This window comes from Gobio gobio, assembly GCF_949357685.1.
Source record: "Gobio gobio genome assembly, chromosome: 18".
Lineage (NCBI taxonomy): Eukaryota > Metazoa > Chordata > Actinopteri > Cypriniformes > Gobionidae > Gobio > Gobio gobio.
In genome coordinates, this window is record NC_137111.1 from 29,422,221 (window position 1) to 29,441,468 (window position 19,248).

The 19,248-nt window shown below is 38.3% G+C and overlaps 1 protein-coding gene across 6 annotated transcripts in view; it reads right to left on the reverse strand.

Annotated features, from left to right (window-relative positions):
- rin2a (Ras and Rab interactor 2a) overlaps positions 1 to 19,248 on the reverse strand; it is a 39,715-nt gene that overhangs the window by 16,548 nt on the left and 3,919 nt on the right. For 2 of the 6 annotated variants that reach the window (XM_079843224.1, XM_079843227.1), the window contains exons 2-5: positions 16,725 to 16,813; positions 5,284 to 5,382; positions 3,990 to 4,050; positions 736 to 824 (exon numbers count right to left, since the gene is read on the reverse strand). In XM_079843224.1, the coding sequence (XP_079699350.1) occupies positions 736 to 824; positions 3,990 to 4,010 (110 nt within the window). In that variant the 5' untranslated portion in view covers positions 4,011 to 4,050; positions 5,284 to 5,382; positions 16,725 to 16,813. The remainder of the gene's footprint in view (positions 1 to 735; positions 825 to 3,989; positions 4,051 to 5,283; positions 5,383 to 16,724; positions 16,814 to 19,248) is intronic. The other 4 variants (XM_079843222.1, XM_079843226.1, XM_079843225.1 and 1 more) reach the window with 3 other exon arrangements.

The window sequence follows — 19,248 nt, forward strand, 5'->3', positions numbered from 1 at the left end:
TTTTGCTTTGTTTTTTTGTTTTTAACAGTATGATAGGTCAATGCGGGTTTGGAAAGTAGGAGGTATTACTGCCTTTGTCTCTCAATATGTAAAGAGTTTCAAGTCTGATTAAAGCTGATTAAAAACATTGACCACAATAAGTCAAAATGAATAATGAAGAAAAAAAACACCAATACCAAATGAAGAAAAAAACTGATTAGAAGCTTGTTTTGGTTGGCACTTCAGTTGTTTTCCACACTTTTGAAAGCTGATTGTGAAACACCTTAATTTTTTTTTATCCATGCACTTCCTTTGCAGTATTGCTAAACCATGTCCTACTATGGCATAACAATAAGACACACTCCACCTGCTGGAGAACATAGGAAGTACAATAACAAACACTATGAATCTACACTATCCAAAAAACTCCGCAAGAGACAAGAGCTGATGTCTGTTATACAAAATACAGAATGAATACATAAATCTATTATTAATATACATAAATCATTTACTTGGTGTGCTTGAGAGGTCCAACATAGCAACACCAGCTGAACCAGTGGCATGAGTTTGTTGCATTTTCAAAATCCTGAAATCTCTATTGTTGTTTTTTAACTTTTGTTTTATTAAAATGGTTTATTTCCAGGTTTAAATCCTTAGGTCTCTGACCTTAAATAAAAAAGAAAACATCATATACCATTAAATGAAACCTAAAATTCCCATTCCATTCCCAATGACAGCAATGAATGATGGACTCACCCCTGTAAGATCTCTGTTTCCGGCTCTCTGGCTGGTTGAACCATCTCCTGCTTTAGCTCTGAGATCTCCGTGGAGAATGTGTCAATCAGCTGCACACACACATACACACACACAAACACACACACACACAAACACCATACGAGCGTGAAGATCAGGAAATCTGAAGACATTCTGACTGTGTGCTCCTGTGTCATGCATGTTTTGTATGAATGGGAAGTGGCTGTGTCTGGAATTAGTCATCATGAAATGATTCCCAGTAAACCAGCAACTGCATCCGTTTCCTTTCAACAACTAACAGTGAGAACAATTCAGGAACTGAGACATCAAAGAACAGTATCGTTACTTTTTCTTTGATTCCTTTCATTATTCTAGAAACACTGAACAGTGGGATGCTCTTTATCTAACTGCTTAGATGAAGCACAGTGATTTTAGGTCAGTAAGGGTAAGTTCACTTGTAAAAGCTGTTTTGTCATTGTATTTCTTCATAGATCCAAGTTACTCTTGATGGCCAGCAGGGGGCAGGCAGTTATTTTTTTTCCCTCGCCTTTATTTATTTATTTATTTTTCATATTTACTTCTTGAACTTCTTTTAGTCTGCACAAATTCCTGTTAGCACCAACACTCATACGTGTGAGGAGACAGTCAAGATTTCAGTAAACCCTTGACCATGAACCAGACAAGTAAAGACCCATCCACACTTTCGGTTGTGTTTCTTTTTTATCTGAGCCAGCATTTTCCACTTATAGTCATGAGGTATTTCTTTCTAACTTCATCTTGGACTTAGTCAGCAAACCACAATTACACACCAACCAGCTCACAGCCAAGAAAAGTACTCCTTAAAGACGTAAAAAGTGCTTCAGTGATACCAAAGTGCTTAGTTGCTGTAGATTATTGCTGAATGGCCTACACAAAAGGTCAAGAATTATCAAACCAACATAAAATAAACTGGCTCACTGCGACGGCTTGATACGGCTCAGAGTCGGAGTCAGACAAGAAAAACCTCAAAAAACTAAAACTTATCATCTAAATAAAAACACTCAGGCACAGGCATGCATGAGTTTAAACACAGTTGTCACCATGGCCTAAATAGCAGCGTATTTATAAAAGGAGGACTAACACTCGCTTTTGCATTTTTTCTACTAACGTATACAATCATAAAATAATATATAAATAATATATTAATTATTATGTATACATGTACACTACTGTTCAAAAGTTTGGGTTTAGTAAGTTTTTTTTTTTAAAGAAATTAATACTTTTATTCAGCAAGGATGAAATAAATATATGTAATATATTTTTGAATATTACTAATTTTACTGCAATTTAATCAAATAGCCTTTTTTTTAGCATAAGAGACTTCCAAAAACATAAACAAAACTTTTCAATGCTAGTGTAGATGTTTAATATTATTTATGCATTAATCTATTTATTTATTTACTTTTAACTTTTTTTTATTAGTAGAGACATTGAGAGTAGATGAAAATGTATGGTGAAAAGCTCTGGCCATCTGTGCTAAAGTACCAACACCAGGACAACTCACATGTTGTCATTTTGCACTCTGTTCTTAATTCCATAAACGAGTGAAAAAAAAAAAAAAAGAAAAAGTTGTTTCCAGCAAAGGAATTTCCCCAATCATATATCACTGAGATTGTGCAATACTAATGAGCAGCACTGACAGAGAAAAGCAGAAGATATGTTTCCAAAAGTTTTACAAGAACATAGAAAGTAATGTCAGCCTGAAGGAAGACAATAGGACCACCTATCATTTACACTTAATAGAGCAAACAGACACAATCCTGCTGAGACAGAGAAAGATCTGATGTAAAAATGATTCAGTTGTTGATCAATTCATCCAGAAGCAGAGAACGACTTTAGCTTTAGTGATGAGCCATTAAAAGAGGTGATGAAGCAGAAAAAGGGTGCATTTTTCACCCGCTGGACATTTGTTAGGAAACTCTGATGCCTGTGAGGTGCTGGCTGGTGTTCTGGAGACTGGTGAGACCAAGAGCTCTTCCAAATTCTGCAGTCATCTGTGCCTCTATTTAATCAGCCGTGAGGTAAAGTCATTCATAGCATACAAAGCAGCCAAGAAAGACTCTAGGAAACTATGTGCTGACATTTTACTAGCACGCCTTTTTCAGCCAAACACAGTCCTAACACTGAGAGGAGTGTTCAAAATATAAACACTCAAAGTGACAGCAGCAGAGTTATTCAATTAAAGGGACTGTTCACTCAAAAAATCATTCTGTGATCTTTTACTCACCCTAATGTCATTCCAACATGTATGTTAATGAAACACAAAAGCTGAAATTTTCAGGAACATCTCTTAGCCAATATTTTCCATCAAATTCAAGTATACTGATATCATACAGCAGTAGTTATATTCATATAACAAAATGTAAATAATTTAAAGGTGCTGTATGTAAGAATGACAGCTAGTGGTTGAAATGGGTACTGCAGTCCAAATTCAAAATATTGTTTGCCCCGCCCCCTCCTCCTCAGACTCGACGCTCACGCGGGTTGCCAGTAAAAGGTCACGCAACAGGAATGAGCGCAACTGACAATATAAGGTGAGGAGACTTAAACGCTGTAAGTTGATGAGATGATTTATCCACGTTTTAATATGCTCCCGATCATAGAGATTTTTAGATGGATGCCGAGTCTTTTTAGGTCGGGTAGAATCTGCAATCTCTGACCCAGTTTGTTCGCTAGCTTCCATGGCAGCAATACGCAGTGTTTTCCGCCAACTGGCAACCTATAGTGTCGAAATACTATTGTGTAAACTGGCGTGACATTCCGACAGAATTGTAGCATCGTCTTTCAGAGAAACGAGTATGTGAACTCAGCATGTTTCCTAAATATCTGCAAACATATGATATTTTTACGCTTTAGTACAGTCAAAAACTTACAGCACCTTTAAAGTGTTTTTGAGGACCCCCCACTTATTGGTTGCTGGCTAAAACGAAGTTACTTGCTGACTTATCGGTATCTGCCAGAATTCTGATATTGTGCATATACGGTAGCTTATATTTCAAGTCTTCTGCCATATGACAGTTTTCTATGCCATATTTCATTTTAAAAAGGGCAGGCATATATTCTTTGAAAAGTCACCTTCTGTGCTCCAAGAAAACAAGAAAGTCATACACGTTTGGAACAACATATGGGTAAGTAAATAATAAGAGAATTTTCCTTTTTATTGTTGTCGTTGAGCTATTCCTTTAATAGATAACGAAGGTAAAATTCAGTCCGCTCACCACATTCCACTGAAGTATCATCTAAATTGATGACAGGGAAGAGATGTTACAGGAGTGCTTTCTGTTAAGGAAACAAGGAGGAATATAAATTTTTGTTCACTGATGTTCATAATCTTATCATGCATTCGTCATGGCCGATTAGCGCCGGAGCGAAAGCCTGATTTATTTGCCTTTGGCTGCGTCTAATTGTTTACATGTAACAAGCTTGCAATTGCAACTACAACTTCCTCCTGCATGAAATAATCACAACACATGCTGGAGGATAAGCAAGGTCACCCTGAAACAATTACATAAACATTCACACAAAAAGTCTTTATGTTTGTCGGAAGAATAGCTTGAAGAGATAACAACTGGATCTATCATCCTCTGAGAACCTCTTAAGCTCAGCAGCTTTAGTGCTGGCAGAGAGAACGGACAGAGCAGCATTCCACATGGTCTCCAGAGGCCCTGACTAACCTGCGCTCTGTCTGGCTCTAAAGTAGGACACTTACAGAAAGCAAACTCATCCAGTGATGGTGGTTTTCAGTGTATCATTTATTGCTGGTTGACACATTACTGTGGAAGATGTAAACTACAGTGCTGTTCAGTCATGACGTCAATGGGTAGGCCATGTGGTCACTTGCGTTTCTGACTACGTCTGAATGAGGTTTGAGTGATTGGATCACAAAACATTTTGGAATCCTGTTACTGTATCTAGCGTTGACTAATTGGGATCACCTGAGATGGACCTTAAAAAAGGACAGGTTCTTATCATTTACTCATCGTCCCAGAAATAACAATGACTTTCGTCTGTGGAACATTAAACCACATATTTCTGAAAAGCAACATTATTTCAGACCCCATTAACTTTGTTTTGGTACAAAAATTGTTTTTGTCCACGCCATCAAAGTCATTCAGTTTTTGGAATGAGTAAGTGATTTTTTTTTTGGTGACTATAGCTTTAATACCAGCATAAACACAACCACTATGTTAAGACTGTTTCTTAAGAACTAGGCTTGGCTTACCAACTAGAAGTCTTACTTTTGTATTACTCTAATCAAAATTGTATGTAACATACTTAAGTTATGACTTGTAACACTAGTAAGCAGTTTATGCAACGGACACGGTTGCAAACTGGGTCTAAATGAAAAAAAAGAAAAGAAAAGTAAAACCATTTTTTTTATATGGGAGGCTCAGTTAGAGAAGCTCATGTAATGATAACATACAGTACATGCAAATTCAAATCCAGAACATGCAGGCAGGCACATACAGACAAACAAGGCAAAGCTCAGTGGAGATGAGTCTCGCCCCTCACCTTAAAAAAGCTGCTGCTCCGGTCCATGAGGCAGGACTGCATCATTATCTCTGCAGACATGATTTGGTGTATGGAGCTCTTCTGTGTTGGGCTGGGTTTCTGTGGATCACAGACACACATGCTTTATTTTGAAGCCCAGAAAGAGGAAATCTCAACCCATTCCACATGGATAGGCCAGAGAAACTAGCATACAAAACTTGTAGACCAGAAGACTGGTATACATTTCCCTCATGCACCTTAAACATCATTAAAAGCCTTCTTCCTTTGTGTCTCATTTCCTGCCTTGTGAATTCCCCTAAACTACACCCTTTTTAAATATGATTATATATATTTTTAAGCAACATGAATTTAATCAAGTAATGACCTTAGCTATAACAAAATGTCATTACTACACTACACATTTGCATAAAGATCATGGGGTTACTGTTAGAGAAAACAAAGATGACAATCCGAGTTTAAATCTTTTGTTCACCCTCTCTTTTCTAAAGAAGTTTTCAAAACAGCTTCAGGCATAATACAGGGAGAGGGATCAGCTGGGAGACTGGTGGAGACAAAACCAGGGCAAAGGTCAAGCCATGAGAAAGGGTGGTGGAAGAGAGCAGGAGGAGGAACATAAAGCATTCTAATGCACTTTATCAGTTGTAAATGCATGGCTCAGCACAGGAAAGAATCAAAACCAGCTCCATGGGCAAAAATGAAAACCATGGAATATAGTGATTACCACTGAAAATTACTCTTCACAAGGCCAACATATGTCCTGTAGATTTACTGTACAGTCAGGGTCAAAAGTTTTACCTTGTAACAAAAGATTTCTATTTTTTTAAAAAAAAACCATTCTATTCAAAGTATCCTGGAAAATTATCAGTTTCCACAAAAAAATATTAAGCAGCACAACCGTAGACTGGGTAAACCCAGCCTGATCTGCCGGTGATTTGATTTTGCCCATCAACTCAGCCTGGAAACCTGTACATTCTTTTCTACTGTTTCTGTAACACTTTTGCAGGAACCAATCACAGACTGGCTTATCCACCGGGCACGCTATTGGAGGCTTTAACACGATGACGGATAGAGAAGCGATGGATCGATGCCCGTTGATCACGCCTCTTGTGGTCTGATTGGTTGAAGGACTATCCAATTACGTACAGAGTCATTTGAATTATGCTCGTTTATCACGCCTCTTGTGCAGTAGAAAATACATAGCAGACTCTCCAGACCAATGTTCAATCTTAAATTGAGCTTGGTCTGGTGATAGCCAGACAAGCACAACCGTTTTCAACATTGATAATAATAAATGTTTCTTGAGCACCAAATCAGAATATAAGAATAATTTCTGAAGATTCATGTGACAAGGAAGACTGGAGTAATGATGCTGAAAATTCAGCTTTGCCATCACAGGAATAAATTACATTTTAAAATATATCAAAATAGAAAATATTTATTTGAAATAGTTATAATATCCCAGTTTTACAGTGGGGTTTTTTAATCAAATAAATGCACCCTTAGTCATTAAAAATATCTTACAGAACCCAATTCCATCCAGGGTCAAAAGTTTGTAAGCAATTTATACATAAAAGTGCAGAGAAATATTGTAACAACCAGGGGGAAACAGGATTTTGACCCAGTGTTAACATTAAATCAAGCTTTTTATAAATCTACCTTTCAGACTACATGTAAACAGTCTCTATTGAAATTGACCAAATTGCTGTTTATCAGAGTGAAGTGTTCCTGGATACCTAATAACCACTTATATGAAATATGGATGGTCATACAATAGATGTACATGGTTCTGATGCCGATACTATGACAACTTAGGAGCCATTTTATAACTTTACAACTATGAATGTGCTGGAGAGACTATGGAGGTTTTTTTTTGTATTGTACTGCATAGAACATGAACATTAAATTGAATGTTACAGACTTTTCATAAATGTTTTAAGTAAATTACATAAACACACCCTCCCAGAGAAATCGTAAACAATACAGCCATTAAAAACAGCCACACTGCCCCTGCAGGTCACTTTGTTCACGAGGAGCAAGCATCTCTCTACTGCTGCAGAAGATTGTCATCAGCTGGAGCAAGAGCCAGCGCTGACCCACTTCCAGATGCTGCAGATCCCCAACACCCAGAAAAGCTTTGATCCAGCACAGCTGTATGAGTTATGAACAACAGCTTTTTCCTTCACAGACAGCACAGTCTTGCTTGCACAGCGTCAACCTGACTCCGCTCTTACTGTCGACAAAGAAAACACAAAGCCTTTTTTCACTAGTTGAATTTATGTGTTGAACTAACACAAAGCTGCTGTCTGGGTGCTGACACTGGAAGGAAAATTGTGGCAAACATGTGGAGCTCAGTTCACAAAGCCTTTGATGTGACCATCAGAAGTTTTGAAAAGAACTAACATCTCCCAAACCTTTGCTTTCTTCTGCACATATTGCTATCTTGTGTCCTCCAAAGCCAATAATCAGTACTTATACGTTCAGACTACAGCACAATTCAGTACCACAATCCCTAAATAGTGGAATAGTCTGAGTCAGTTCCAGGTATTTCCTGTGAAGTGTTGTTCCTGTGCTGACAGATATGGATTGAGTTTGACATGTTAATCTACTCCTCTCTGTGAAGAGGCTTCACCTCATGTTGTTGCTGTAATGAGGCATCACAACACACATTCATCTTTCCTCAGCAGGGCTCAACAATAAAAAAAATAAATCTGCTTGTGCTGCCAACATTATATAGTCCACAGCTATATCCATAAGTATGTACGTTTGCTGGAAAACAATGACATATCATATGATGCAAAACAAGTGACCGTTCCATTAGCTGGCTTAAAACTCTCTCACGATTGCCCTATGAAATCAAGCAAGCCATTGTTGAGCCCTGCTCAGTATGTCAACCAGAGAAAGCAAGCTGTTATTTACCTTGCGTCATCCCGTTTCTGTGCCTGTATCTGTTTTTGAAAGACTCAACAAGATGCACGCACATACGACTCGGTGAGTAAACAGGAAACCCCTCGAACTGCCAGCAAGGGCAGAATAAACACAGGCAAAGTTATTAACGGGCCACTGTGGAGCACAGACACGCAGAGAGAGAGCGAGAGAGTCCAGTTCAATTGGTCATTTATCTCCCTAACCCACTGCCTTCTCAATAGGGATGTCACGGCACTGGGATACACAGAAAAGTACAGTTGAAAGGAACAGCCTTTGTTAGTACACCATCTAAAATATCAAAAAACTGCAAACAAATCTAGACTAAATCTAGACTCTTATCCTGTTTCCAACCAAAGAGGGTCAGCGTGCTGGATTATACCATTGTACGAAAGGTTCACACACTCCAGTTTCTGTGTGTGTGTGTGTTTGTGTGTGTGTGTGTGTGTGGTGATGGGTAGATTACTTAGAAATTGTAGTCCATTACATAATACAACTTTTAGTTCGTAACAAAATTACACATCTTAGGTAATTTAAATCGTAAAATAAATATTTTATTTGTTTATGCTAGTGGCCAGTCTGTGTGTGTAATTCCACAAAACTATTCAAAAAGGAACATTTTAAAGAATTAGGGAGCATCAATAAATTCTGATTTAATTTAATTGACTGCCATTTTGTGAATATTAAGTAATCGTGTAGGCTAATCAACTTTAAAAAAAAAAACTGTTTTCGGATGAGTATTTTAAAGTATTTAAATGTTGTATTTTTTTAGTATTTAAATCAATTACTACCCAGCACTGTATATTTATATACAGTATATTCATATACAACACACACCCATACATGCATACGTACGTACGTGCGAGAGAGATAACTACCATATAGATTGAGAGTGTGCCATATGTGGAATTTTAAACCTAAAAGTAAGTATATATTTTATGGAAGTGACCATTATAATGGGGTAATCAAATATAGGCTAATATGCTTTTGTTTTTATTTTCATTTTTAATTTAGTGAATTTAAAAACGAAATTATTATTTTTGTAAATCCTCTTTTTGCACATAATATTGCATAGCCAACATTACATTTACTGTATTTTTTTATAGCCTTCAATATCAACATTGGTTTTAGGAAATCATTGGGCAGGATGTTAAATAAAAAATTATAATTTAAATAAATACAGATTTTTTTTATCCAAATAGAAAAACAGAAAATACCAGGATATATACCATCACCATTCAACCAAAAAAATACAGAGATATGATATTTTTGGCCATATCGCCCAGCCCTACTTCAGTGCCGTTCTTTGTCCAAGTCTTCCAGAGTCGCGGCCAAAGCCGATTCGAAAGACCGTGGTTCGCCAGCTTCTTTGTTTTCAAGTATCACGCGGAACCGCCGCAACTCTGCCGTCATTATGTTAAAGCCGCTCACTGACTCTATACACAATGTAATTGGCCTGTTTAGAGTTTGTTTTTTCCAGCTCGCAAGCCAACGGAGAGTTGCTAGACGCCCTGGCTGCAAATTATATTTGCTGCTGTGTAGGGTGTGTCTAGATTTCTAGGTTAACAGTTTGTGCTTCTTTTTCTTTATTCCCTTAAAGGGTTAGTTCAACCAAAAATGAAAATTCTGACCCCTCTAGACAGCTATTTAATTAGCACTTTAAAGGCCTAGAAAGGTAGGAAAGAGATCGATAAAAGTCCATGTGACTCCAATGGTTCAACCTTAATTTTATGAAGTGACGAGAATACTTTTTGTGTGCAAAAAACCCCCCAAAATAACAACTTTATTCAACCATTTTTTCTAGCATGTGTCAGACTCCAGATTTCGTATTAAAACCTCAGTACTTCCAGAACGCTGGCTTACCATTGGCCAACGTTGTTCACGTGAGCACCACGACGCATGCTCACGAGTACTTCGTCAATAGCGTAAGACAGACTAGAAGAAATAGTTGAATAATGTCATTATTTATTTATTTTGCGCACAAAAGGTCGCTTCATAAAATTAAGGTTGAACCAGTAGAGTCACATGGACTATTTTAATGATGTTTTTACTCCCTTTCTGGGCCTTGAAAGTGTTAATGAGCTGTCTATGGAGAGGTCAGAAAGCTCTCGGATTTCATCAAAAATATCTTCATTTGTGTTACGAAGATGAACAAAGGTCTTACGGGTTTGGAACGACATGAGGGTGAGTATTAATGACAAAATTTAAATTTTTGGGTGAACTAACCCATTAAATCCCTATATTACTTAATTCCTTAAAAACTTTGGTCCCCCTCAATGTTCAAGACATGGTTATGGCCTTGGTATGAGTGTGTGTTGATGTAGGAGATTGCTCAGCTGGGGTGTTCGGACCCACACAAAGGCACATCTGAACTACGAGGCACAGAGCGTCTCTGTGTACTGCACATATAACAGGTGCGTGGTGGCAGAGAGGATTTTCTGTAGTCTGGCGAGACCTGGCAGCGCCTGACAGGAAATGGAGCTCACAAGCAATTAAAGGGGATGAGATAAACAAAGAGAACAAATAGAAAAAAAATGTGAGTGAGACACAACTCTGTTATTCTCTGGTATGGCATTTCTGGTATTCCTATCTGGGCTGATGTAAATAAAAACTTTACATGTTAAAATAAGCTTGACAGTGAACAGTGTTTAGAACAAAACAACATACCAATGAACAAAAAGCAGAGTTGATTGACAGCCTTGGAATATTGCTTGGAAGAAAAAAAAAAGTCACCTGTGACGCACACAAACAAAATACTTCATACCATACTTCATTAAAAGAATAGTTTACCCCTGGATGGATAACCTGATTTCTTTTTATGAAAAAAACCCCAACAACTCTGAAATTCTGTAAAAGATCTGTGTGTTTGTTTCCATGATTATATTCCCTTTATATTACGTCTTCATGATTGCGCAATCATAATACACCAGCATATACATATACAGTTACACTAACACTCAAACGTTAGGGGTTGGTAAGATTTTTTTCTTTTTTTACACTTTTGAAAGATGTTTATGCTCACCAAAAATACAGTAAAAACAGTATTTTTGAAATACTTTATGAAAATGTAATTAATCTCTGTGATGGCAAAGCCGAGTTTTCAGCATCATTTCTTCAGTGTCACATGATCCTTCAGAAATCGTTCAAATAAACTGATTTGGTGCTCAAGAAACATTTCGTATTATTATCAATGTTGATAACAGTTGTGATACTTAATATTTTTGTGGAAATCGTGATAAAAAAAAAAATCTGGATTTTTTGATTAACAGTTTAAAAGTTCAAAAGAACAGTATTTATTTCGATTAGAAATCTTTTGTAACATTAAAAATGTCTTTACTGTTACTTGATCTATTGAGCAATGGGCTTTGGCCCCATTCCTGTTAAATGTAACCGACAGAGGAAGTCACAGAACATTGCTGAATGATGTAGTCTTTCCAGTCCTGTTGAACTGGAAATGAGTTGGTTTAGACTCAAAGTGTGATTCACAGCTAATGAAACCAGACGTGCAGTTTGAATAGGTTATGTTTGTATTGAAGTGTGAGTCATTTTTAACAGCAAACAAATGAAAGTCTAAACAATAAAATGTCCCCATGCAGTGCAGAGGAGTGATCATTTGAATTATCATTATGCTAAATTATTTTATTTCCCTCGAGTTCCCCATATTCTTGGGAACGAATTTTAGAACCAACTTAATTGTTAACATATTGGACATTTACAAATGTTAGAGAGACCGTAACCAGGATAAATTACAGCACATCTCACACACACATTCAAAGCATAACACAAATAAATCACCCTCAAGTCTGATGCAGTGGTTAGACAGTATGTGAGAAGGGGAAGGGAGAGGGAAGACACTGTGTTTCTATTGGATAATAAAGTCGTCTGGCACTGTGTTAGGACCCTGCTGCTACATGGCCCTCCACCTTACAAAAACCCAGCTGGAAAAAATCCAGCTCTGCTCAAGGCCTGTAGAGAGCTCTACCCGCCCAAGGGGGACTGCAGCCTTGACACAACAACAGTTAAAACGTCACACACTACAGACATCCCTGCTTCAGAAACAACATCAACATATTATACATGCAACGCCGCCCACTCGTCTTTTCAAGTTGTGTTTACGTAACTTACAGAGACACAAGGTGCGTTCTGAAGATTTAGATCCAATCTTTCCTCTATCAGGGCGTCTCTAATCAGTTTTGTGGTCCGTTAACTCAAATGCCAAGTGTTGTGCTGTACACTCGTGTAAAGCTACTTTTAATAAAATCTGAGGGATAAACTCGTGCCTCTATTAGATTTGTTCGTTAGGGTTAATGTACCTATTAAGCTCAAGTATTATTTAGCCATTAAGCACACTACTATCTTTGAGCTCAGATTATAAAAATAAAAAAAGATTTATCATCCTACTTGATATCTTAACCAATTGATGTGTTTGTTACTATATATCTCGCAAGATCCGCACTGAAACATTTGCTCCCTAAAAAGTACCACAATGTGCTGACAGTGCAGAGAAAACCAGGGAGCATTGATGCTCCCTTCCAAAGTGCGAAACATAAATCACGTGAGACATATACATGATAGGTTTTTTAAAATACAAACCATTACCTAAAGCTGCATTCCTTAACTCTTTTTTTTTGGTTAAAAATGATCCAAAATCAATTTGAGCAAGTATATAACCAGCAAGTGTTCCTTACCTTAGCCCAGTTCACAAAGGTAAGCTTGTAATGTGTTATAATTTGAGTGGTACTGGTAGCTTTCCGAAGTACAGTATCCACAACCGTGCGGTGACTGACAGCAAGCCCCACATACTCCTCAAAACATTCGATTCATCCGCGCTGAGGAGCCGTGCCGATGCACAGCCCACGTAAAGACGATAATTCCGCAAATAACTGCAATTGCAGGTTTCAAACAGAGATGGCGACAATGAGCCAAAACTTACAGACTGCAGCTTTAATTATATCATATGTCAGCATTAAACATACATCGCTAGGCAGTTAATGAACAATCTGGCTAACATTTATCATTATTTTTCCTGGTGTACATGCTGCATGTATATGTAACAAGCTTTTATCATAATGTACTTTAAATAACATTAAAATAAAGAAACAAGGAAATAAAGTTAGTGTCCCAATGTGTAGGGGACAATGTCCTTACCAGTGCCTGAATTCTTGTACACTATATACCGGTTCACAACTTAGGAAGCTAGGGATTTGATTGAGACGCACACCCTAAACAACTGATGAGCCATTGAATCAATTAAAACAAGTGACTGTTCCCATTCAGTCGGTCAACTCGGTACAACACATGACTATGGGATATCGCGCTCTAGCGCCATATCCCATAGTCATGTGTTGTACCTCGTTTCCCTCCTTCTGGGAACAGAAGTTATATGCATAACTCAACGTTTCCATTAGAGAGTCACTGGAGGATTCACTCAACCGATTCGAGCAAACAAACTGATTCACTCAGGAACACCTGTGTGTTTGAGTCTGATTTCTGTACCCAACCCACCCTTCAGGATCCAGAGTCAAACGTACTAAAACAGTTGATGCAGTTTCAGAATGCACAAACTTAAAAATAACAATAAAAAAACTCCCGAAGACCCGAAATCTGACTGACAGTTTATTCAAGTTAAAGTGTTTTTGTAGCTTATTCTCCTGCTGCTGTCTGAAAGGATTGAGGAGAGACACAGAAAGGCTCAGAAAAATGACATTAACAGGCACAGCTGCAAAAGCAGGGAAAACAGTGAGAAAACGCACTCGAAATAGCCTCGTTACCACAGTCTGCAGCACGGACCAACAACAAACCCAATCCATCTCAAAGCTACTGGTCAGACTGCATAAGAGAAGCATAAAAGACGACCGATTAGATTGTGAAGCAATGATTATAAGGAATCCAAAGTTTAGTCTCAACCGTATCTAGGCCTGCTCACAACATGGGATGGGCTAATACACAGATCCTCAGGCACACAGACAGGAGAACCACATAAACACACACACTCGGAGAGAGCAGGCAGAGGCCAGTGCTCTACAGGATGTGGCCAGCTCCACCCCACATAGCATGTCCCAGAGCAATAGCTAGACAAAATGAGGATCAAACAACGATTTATACATGTGCTGACAAATTCCAGACTCATACATCGGGCTGTTCTTGCATTTAAGTGCTTAGTACACATCTTTCATTCGGTTTCATCAAGTTTCCTTTTCTTCTGGTGCCCTGAATCTGGCTCCGAATGCAGCTTTTGATCTCCTTTAAAAGTTTCCTACTCCTCAGAACTTACCCTTTCTCTCTCTTTTACTCAGTATCTCCATTTCTAAGTTTCTGTGTCAGACACAAAGAGGCCTCTCATTCAGACAGTGCAGTGTAAAGCGTGAGGTGATTCCGTGGGAAAGGCTCTTGGCAGACTGGCAGCTTCCTGACTGATATCATTTTTGGAGTCTTGGACTGGATACCGAACGATCATCCGGGTAGGAAAACAATTGCCGCAACTTGCCCATCAAGCTATTATTATCCTTTTCTCATTGTCTTTAGAAAAGGTCTAGAGCAGGTTATCATGATAAGGAGAGGTTTTGAGGACCCTATTTGGTTCAGCCCATAGGTTTACATTTATCTGCTTTGATTTCTTTAAAACATAACCCCTCCCAACCAAAACAACAAAACTGTTTGAAAGTTTTTTAAAATACCATAATAGTGACACTGAAGAAACCAAACAAGTTTCATAGCTAAAGCTGGATTCCAGCCACATCACATCATCCAAACTATGAGGTATGAGGATGTATGCCAGTAAAAAGGAAGAATATAAGCAAACACATTTCTATTAATAGGAAGAATTTTAAAAAAAAAATGTCAATACAAGTTCAATACATTATTTGATGTAGAATATCTAGTACCATAAAAATGTAAACATAGTACCTATAGTGCTGTCAAACAATTAATTGCGATTAATTGCATCCAAAATAAAAGTTTTTGTTTAAAAAATATACACTATATAGCCAAAAGTTTTGGGACGTCTGCCTTTACATGCACATGAACTTTAATGACATCCCATTCTTAATCCGTAGGGTTTAATATAGAGTTAATATGGAGTATGCAGCTATAACAGCTTAAACTCTTCTGGGAAGGCTTTCCACAAGGTTTAGGAGTCTGTTTATGGGAATTTTTGACCATTCTTCTAGAAGCGCATTTGTGAGCTCAGGCACTGATGTTGGACGAGAAGGCCTGGCTCGCCTGGTGTTCTATCAGGTTGAGGTCAGGACTGCAGGCCAGTGAAGTTCCTCCACACCAAACTCGCTCATCCATGTCAGTCACGTTGGAACAGGAAGGAGCCATCTCCAAACTGTTCCCACAAAGTTGGGAGCATAAAATTGTCCAAAATGTCTTGGTATGCTGTAGCATTAAGAGTTCCTTTCACTGGAACTAAGGGGCCAATCCCAACCCCTGAAAAAAAAAAAACCCACACCATAATCCCCCCGCCAACAAACTTTACACTTGGCATATTGCAGTCAGGCGAGTACCGTTGTCCTGGCAACTGCCAAACCCAGACTCGTCCATTGGATTGCCAGATAGAGAAGCGTGATTCGTCACTCCAGAGAACAGTGCTTTACACCACTGCATGTGACGTTTTGCATTGCACTTGGTGATGTAAGGCTTAGATGCATCTGCTCGCCCATGGAAACCCATTCCACGAAGCTCTCTAAGCACTGTTCTTGAGCTAATCTCAGGCCTGTAGCTATTGACCCGCTCTGTGATTTTACGTGGCCAACCACTTCGTGGCTGAGTTGCTGTTGTTCCCAATTGTTTCCACTTTGTTATAATACCACTAACAATTGACCGTGGAATATTTAGTAGTGAGGAAATTTCCCAAATGGGGCTTGATTTTATACACATTTGGCCATGGAAGTGATTGGAACACCTGAATTCAATGATTTTATATATAGGCCTATACAGAATTTATATGATATATATATGCAAATATTTCTTAAATATATATGTGTGTGTATTAAAATATAAATAATGATAATAATAATGTATTAATTATATAAATACAAACTTTGTGTGATTGATGTGATTGATCGCAATTAATCGTTTGACAGCCCTATTATAATAAGGCACTTACAATAGAATTTAACATTGTGAACCTCACATTTTTGTTGAAGCACTAAATTCTCCCATAATAAGCTGTAAAGTTGTAACATCTGTAGGTGTTTTTGCTAGTTTATCACCTTCACCTGCCGTCAGGTAGCAGCAAGCTCGTTTAGATTGTTTCTGGCTGGTTTTATCATCAGAAATGTCTAAGTATTCTTTAAGTGGTAAGTCAAAATAATTTTCTGTGGTAACTGACATTATGCCACAAAAGCTGCTGATTGAGCTTATCTGTTTTGAAGCTGAAACATTCCTTTAAGAGAAAATGAGGTCTGCATGTGCTGACTACAGTCCTGCTTCAGTGGGAAAGACAGATAAACCATTAGATCTTGTTCAAATAAATCACAATTAAGCAGCAGACATGTGAAGCCGGCTCCCCTTACCTAATCTGTGTGGCTTCCTTTACTTCAATGTATCACTTCCAGAATCTTTTTCATCACGAATTCCTCCATTATTTAGTAGTTCACTATTCCTACAGAACATAAAGAGAAGACCAAAAAAAAAAACTTTAGTTTTTTCAACCACATTTTCAGATGTGCACAGCCAGGCAAAATTGGGCAAGACTGGAATGTGAGAGAGTTCTTTTTTTTTGGGTTGTTTTTGTGATGGGAAGATTTTGTCAGCATTATCTGCTTCAAAACAGCACTAGTCCCAGTGGGTCTCAGTGTTTCAAATATCTGAGGTTTGCTCTGTGTTTGAACCTCCAATTGGCCCACAAAATGTAAACAAGGCAAAAATATTCAGTGTGCACACAAAAGTTTGGGGTCTGTAGGATTTTTTTAAATGTTTTTGAAAGAAGTCTTTTATTCAAGGCTGCATATATTTTCTTGGGGGGCGTGGTCTTGTTGCTCTCCCACGTGGAGAAGAGGAAGTGTTGCGTTCGGTTGCGTTTGTAGTGTGTTTGTCGCTATGTTGTCGAGACGCTGTTATTTTCATCCCGGAGTCAAATCACCTTTGTTTGGCCAGGAACGCTGTACTTTGAGCACATGCATCTCCCCGTTATGGTAAGAGGCGTTTTTAGGACAGTGAAAACAGCGGTATACAGATAAGTAAATTGTGTGAAAAATACTGTTTTTTTACACGCGAAACATGAACACACGTTATATTGCACACTGTAAACACAATCAAAGCTTCAAAAAACAGGAAAAACTGGACCTTTAAATACAGTGAAATAGTAATATTGTGAAAAAATATAATTGAAAATAAAATTTAAAAACAATAACATTTTCTATTTTAATTAGTGCTGGGCAATTGATTAATCGTGATTAATCACATTCAAAATAAAAGTTATAATATTATATGTGTGTGTACAGTATATAATTATATATATTAGGGATGCAACAATACAGTAGTCCATGGTTCAATACATACCTCGGTTTTTTTTACCACGGTTTTCGGTTCGGTTCTGATGGCTTGTCACATCAGTTTTTTGCTATTCTAAAGTTTTTCAGTCAAGAGCAGAGAGTGATTTTCTCTTTGTCATTTGTTGAATTAACATTAAAGGAATAGTTCACTCAAAAATGAAAATTCTGTCATCGATTACTCACACTCAAGTTGTTTTAAACCTAAATAAAGTTCTTTCTTCTGTTGGACATAAAATATATTTTAAAGAATGTTGGAAACTAACCAGTTGCTGGTCCCCATTGAAATAATAACATGGATGTCAATGGCTTCCATCAACTGTCTGGTATTCCATGGTCTGTGTTCAACAGAACAAAATTAATATAGGTTTGGTACAACATTAGAGTGAGTAAATAATTACATAATTTTAGAGGTGAACTGTCCTTTTAAGGACAAGCTGCAGCGTGTTCACTAGGCTGCGCAGCTGTCAATTTAAGACCTGCATGCATCTAATATACAGACACACGCCAATTTCACTTTAGACATAACCGACTGTGTTTATGTTAACCTTGTGTGTATTTGAGTCCAGTAATCACGCATTTGACAGGCTTTTAGTGCTCGTGCTCAGAAAAGCGCATGTTAACAGTGCATAAGCACGCAAATTAAATGTATGAAAGGCGAATGAAAGGCTTTAAAACGCAGGCAAATAATGAACTTTCGTGATTGTGAATAACTAAAGTGTTCTGTGAGTATAACTCTACCCCTAACGTGTGATGTGAATGTATGTCACGTTGTTCAGTACATTGGGATGGAGGCAAATGATAGAATGTGTATGATATTTTTTTCAAAAGCAGATTTGAGACATTTTAATCGTCCACGATCAAAAATCATGATATTGCACACCCCACCCACACCACAGATTTGAAAGATGGTGGTGCGCACACCAGCAGCCTCACTTCACCGCTCTGTTAAAATGTGAAATCTGACACCAGCAAGCCTGGCTAAACACCCCCTAACTTTAGTGCATAGTAGGGCTGCAACGACGCGTCGACGTCGTCGACTACGAAAATACGTCGACGTGCGTGAAATGCGTCGACGCGTCGGCGGCACATTATTTACGTTCTAGAATGGAACAGAAGATCTAGAATAATGGCAGCTTCTGCTCCCGGGCATAGTGAAAATGATCATTTATCATATAAAGCCAGACCGCGACATTCAAAAGTGTGGGAGTACTTTAAACAGAAGCCGAATAAAACTGTGCTTTGTTCGCTCTGTAATGCCGGTTTCACATTGCGCGCGGTGGCAGAGCAGGTGCTGTGCGCGTGGAGAGCGGGAGCTTTCACACTGCCAGTCAGTGTTGCCAAGTCCCGGTTTTTTCCGCGGAATTGGGCTACTTCTACACTGTTGCCGCGGGCTGTGTCTCATGTCCGCGGGTTGAAGCGATCCCAATTATGTGATATTTAGCCCCGGGAATGAGAATTTTAGCCGGCAGCCCTGCAAAAAAACACACATATTTAACCCCCCGAACGCGATGTTTACCAGAGAACCTCCCCGAAACGCGATTGG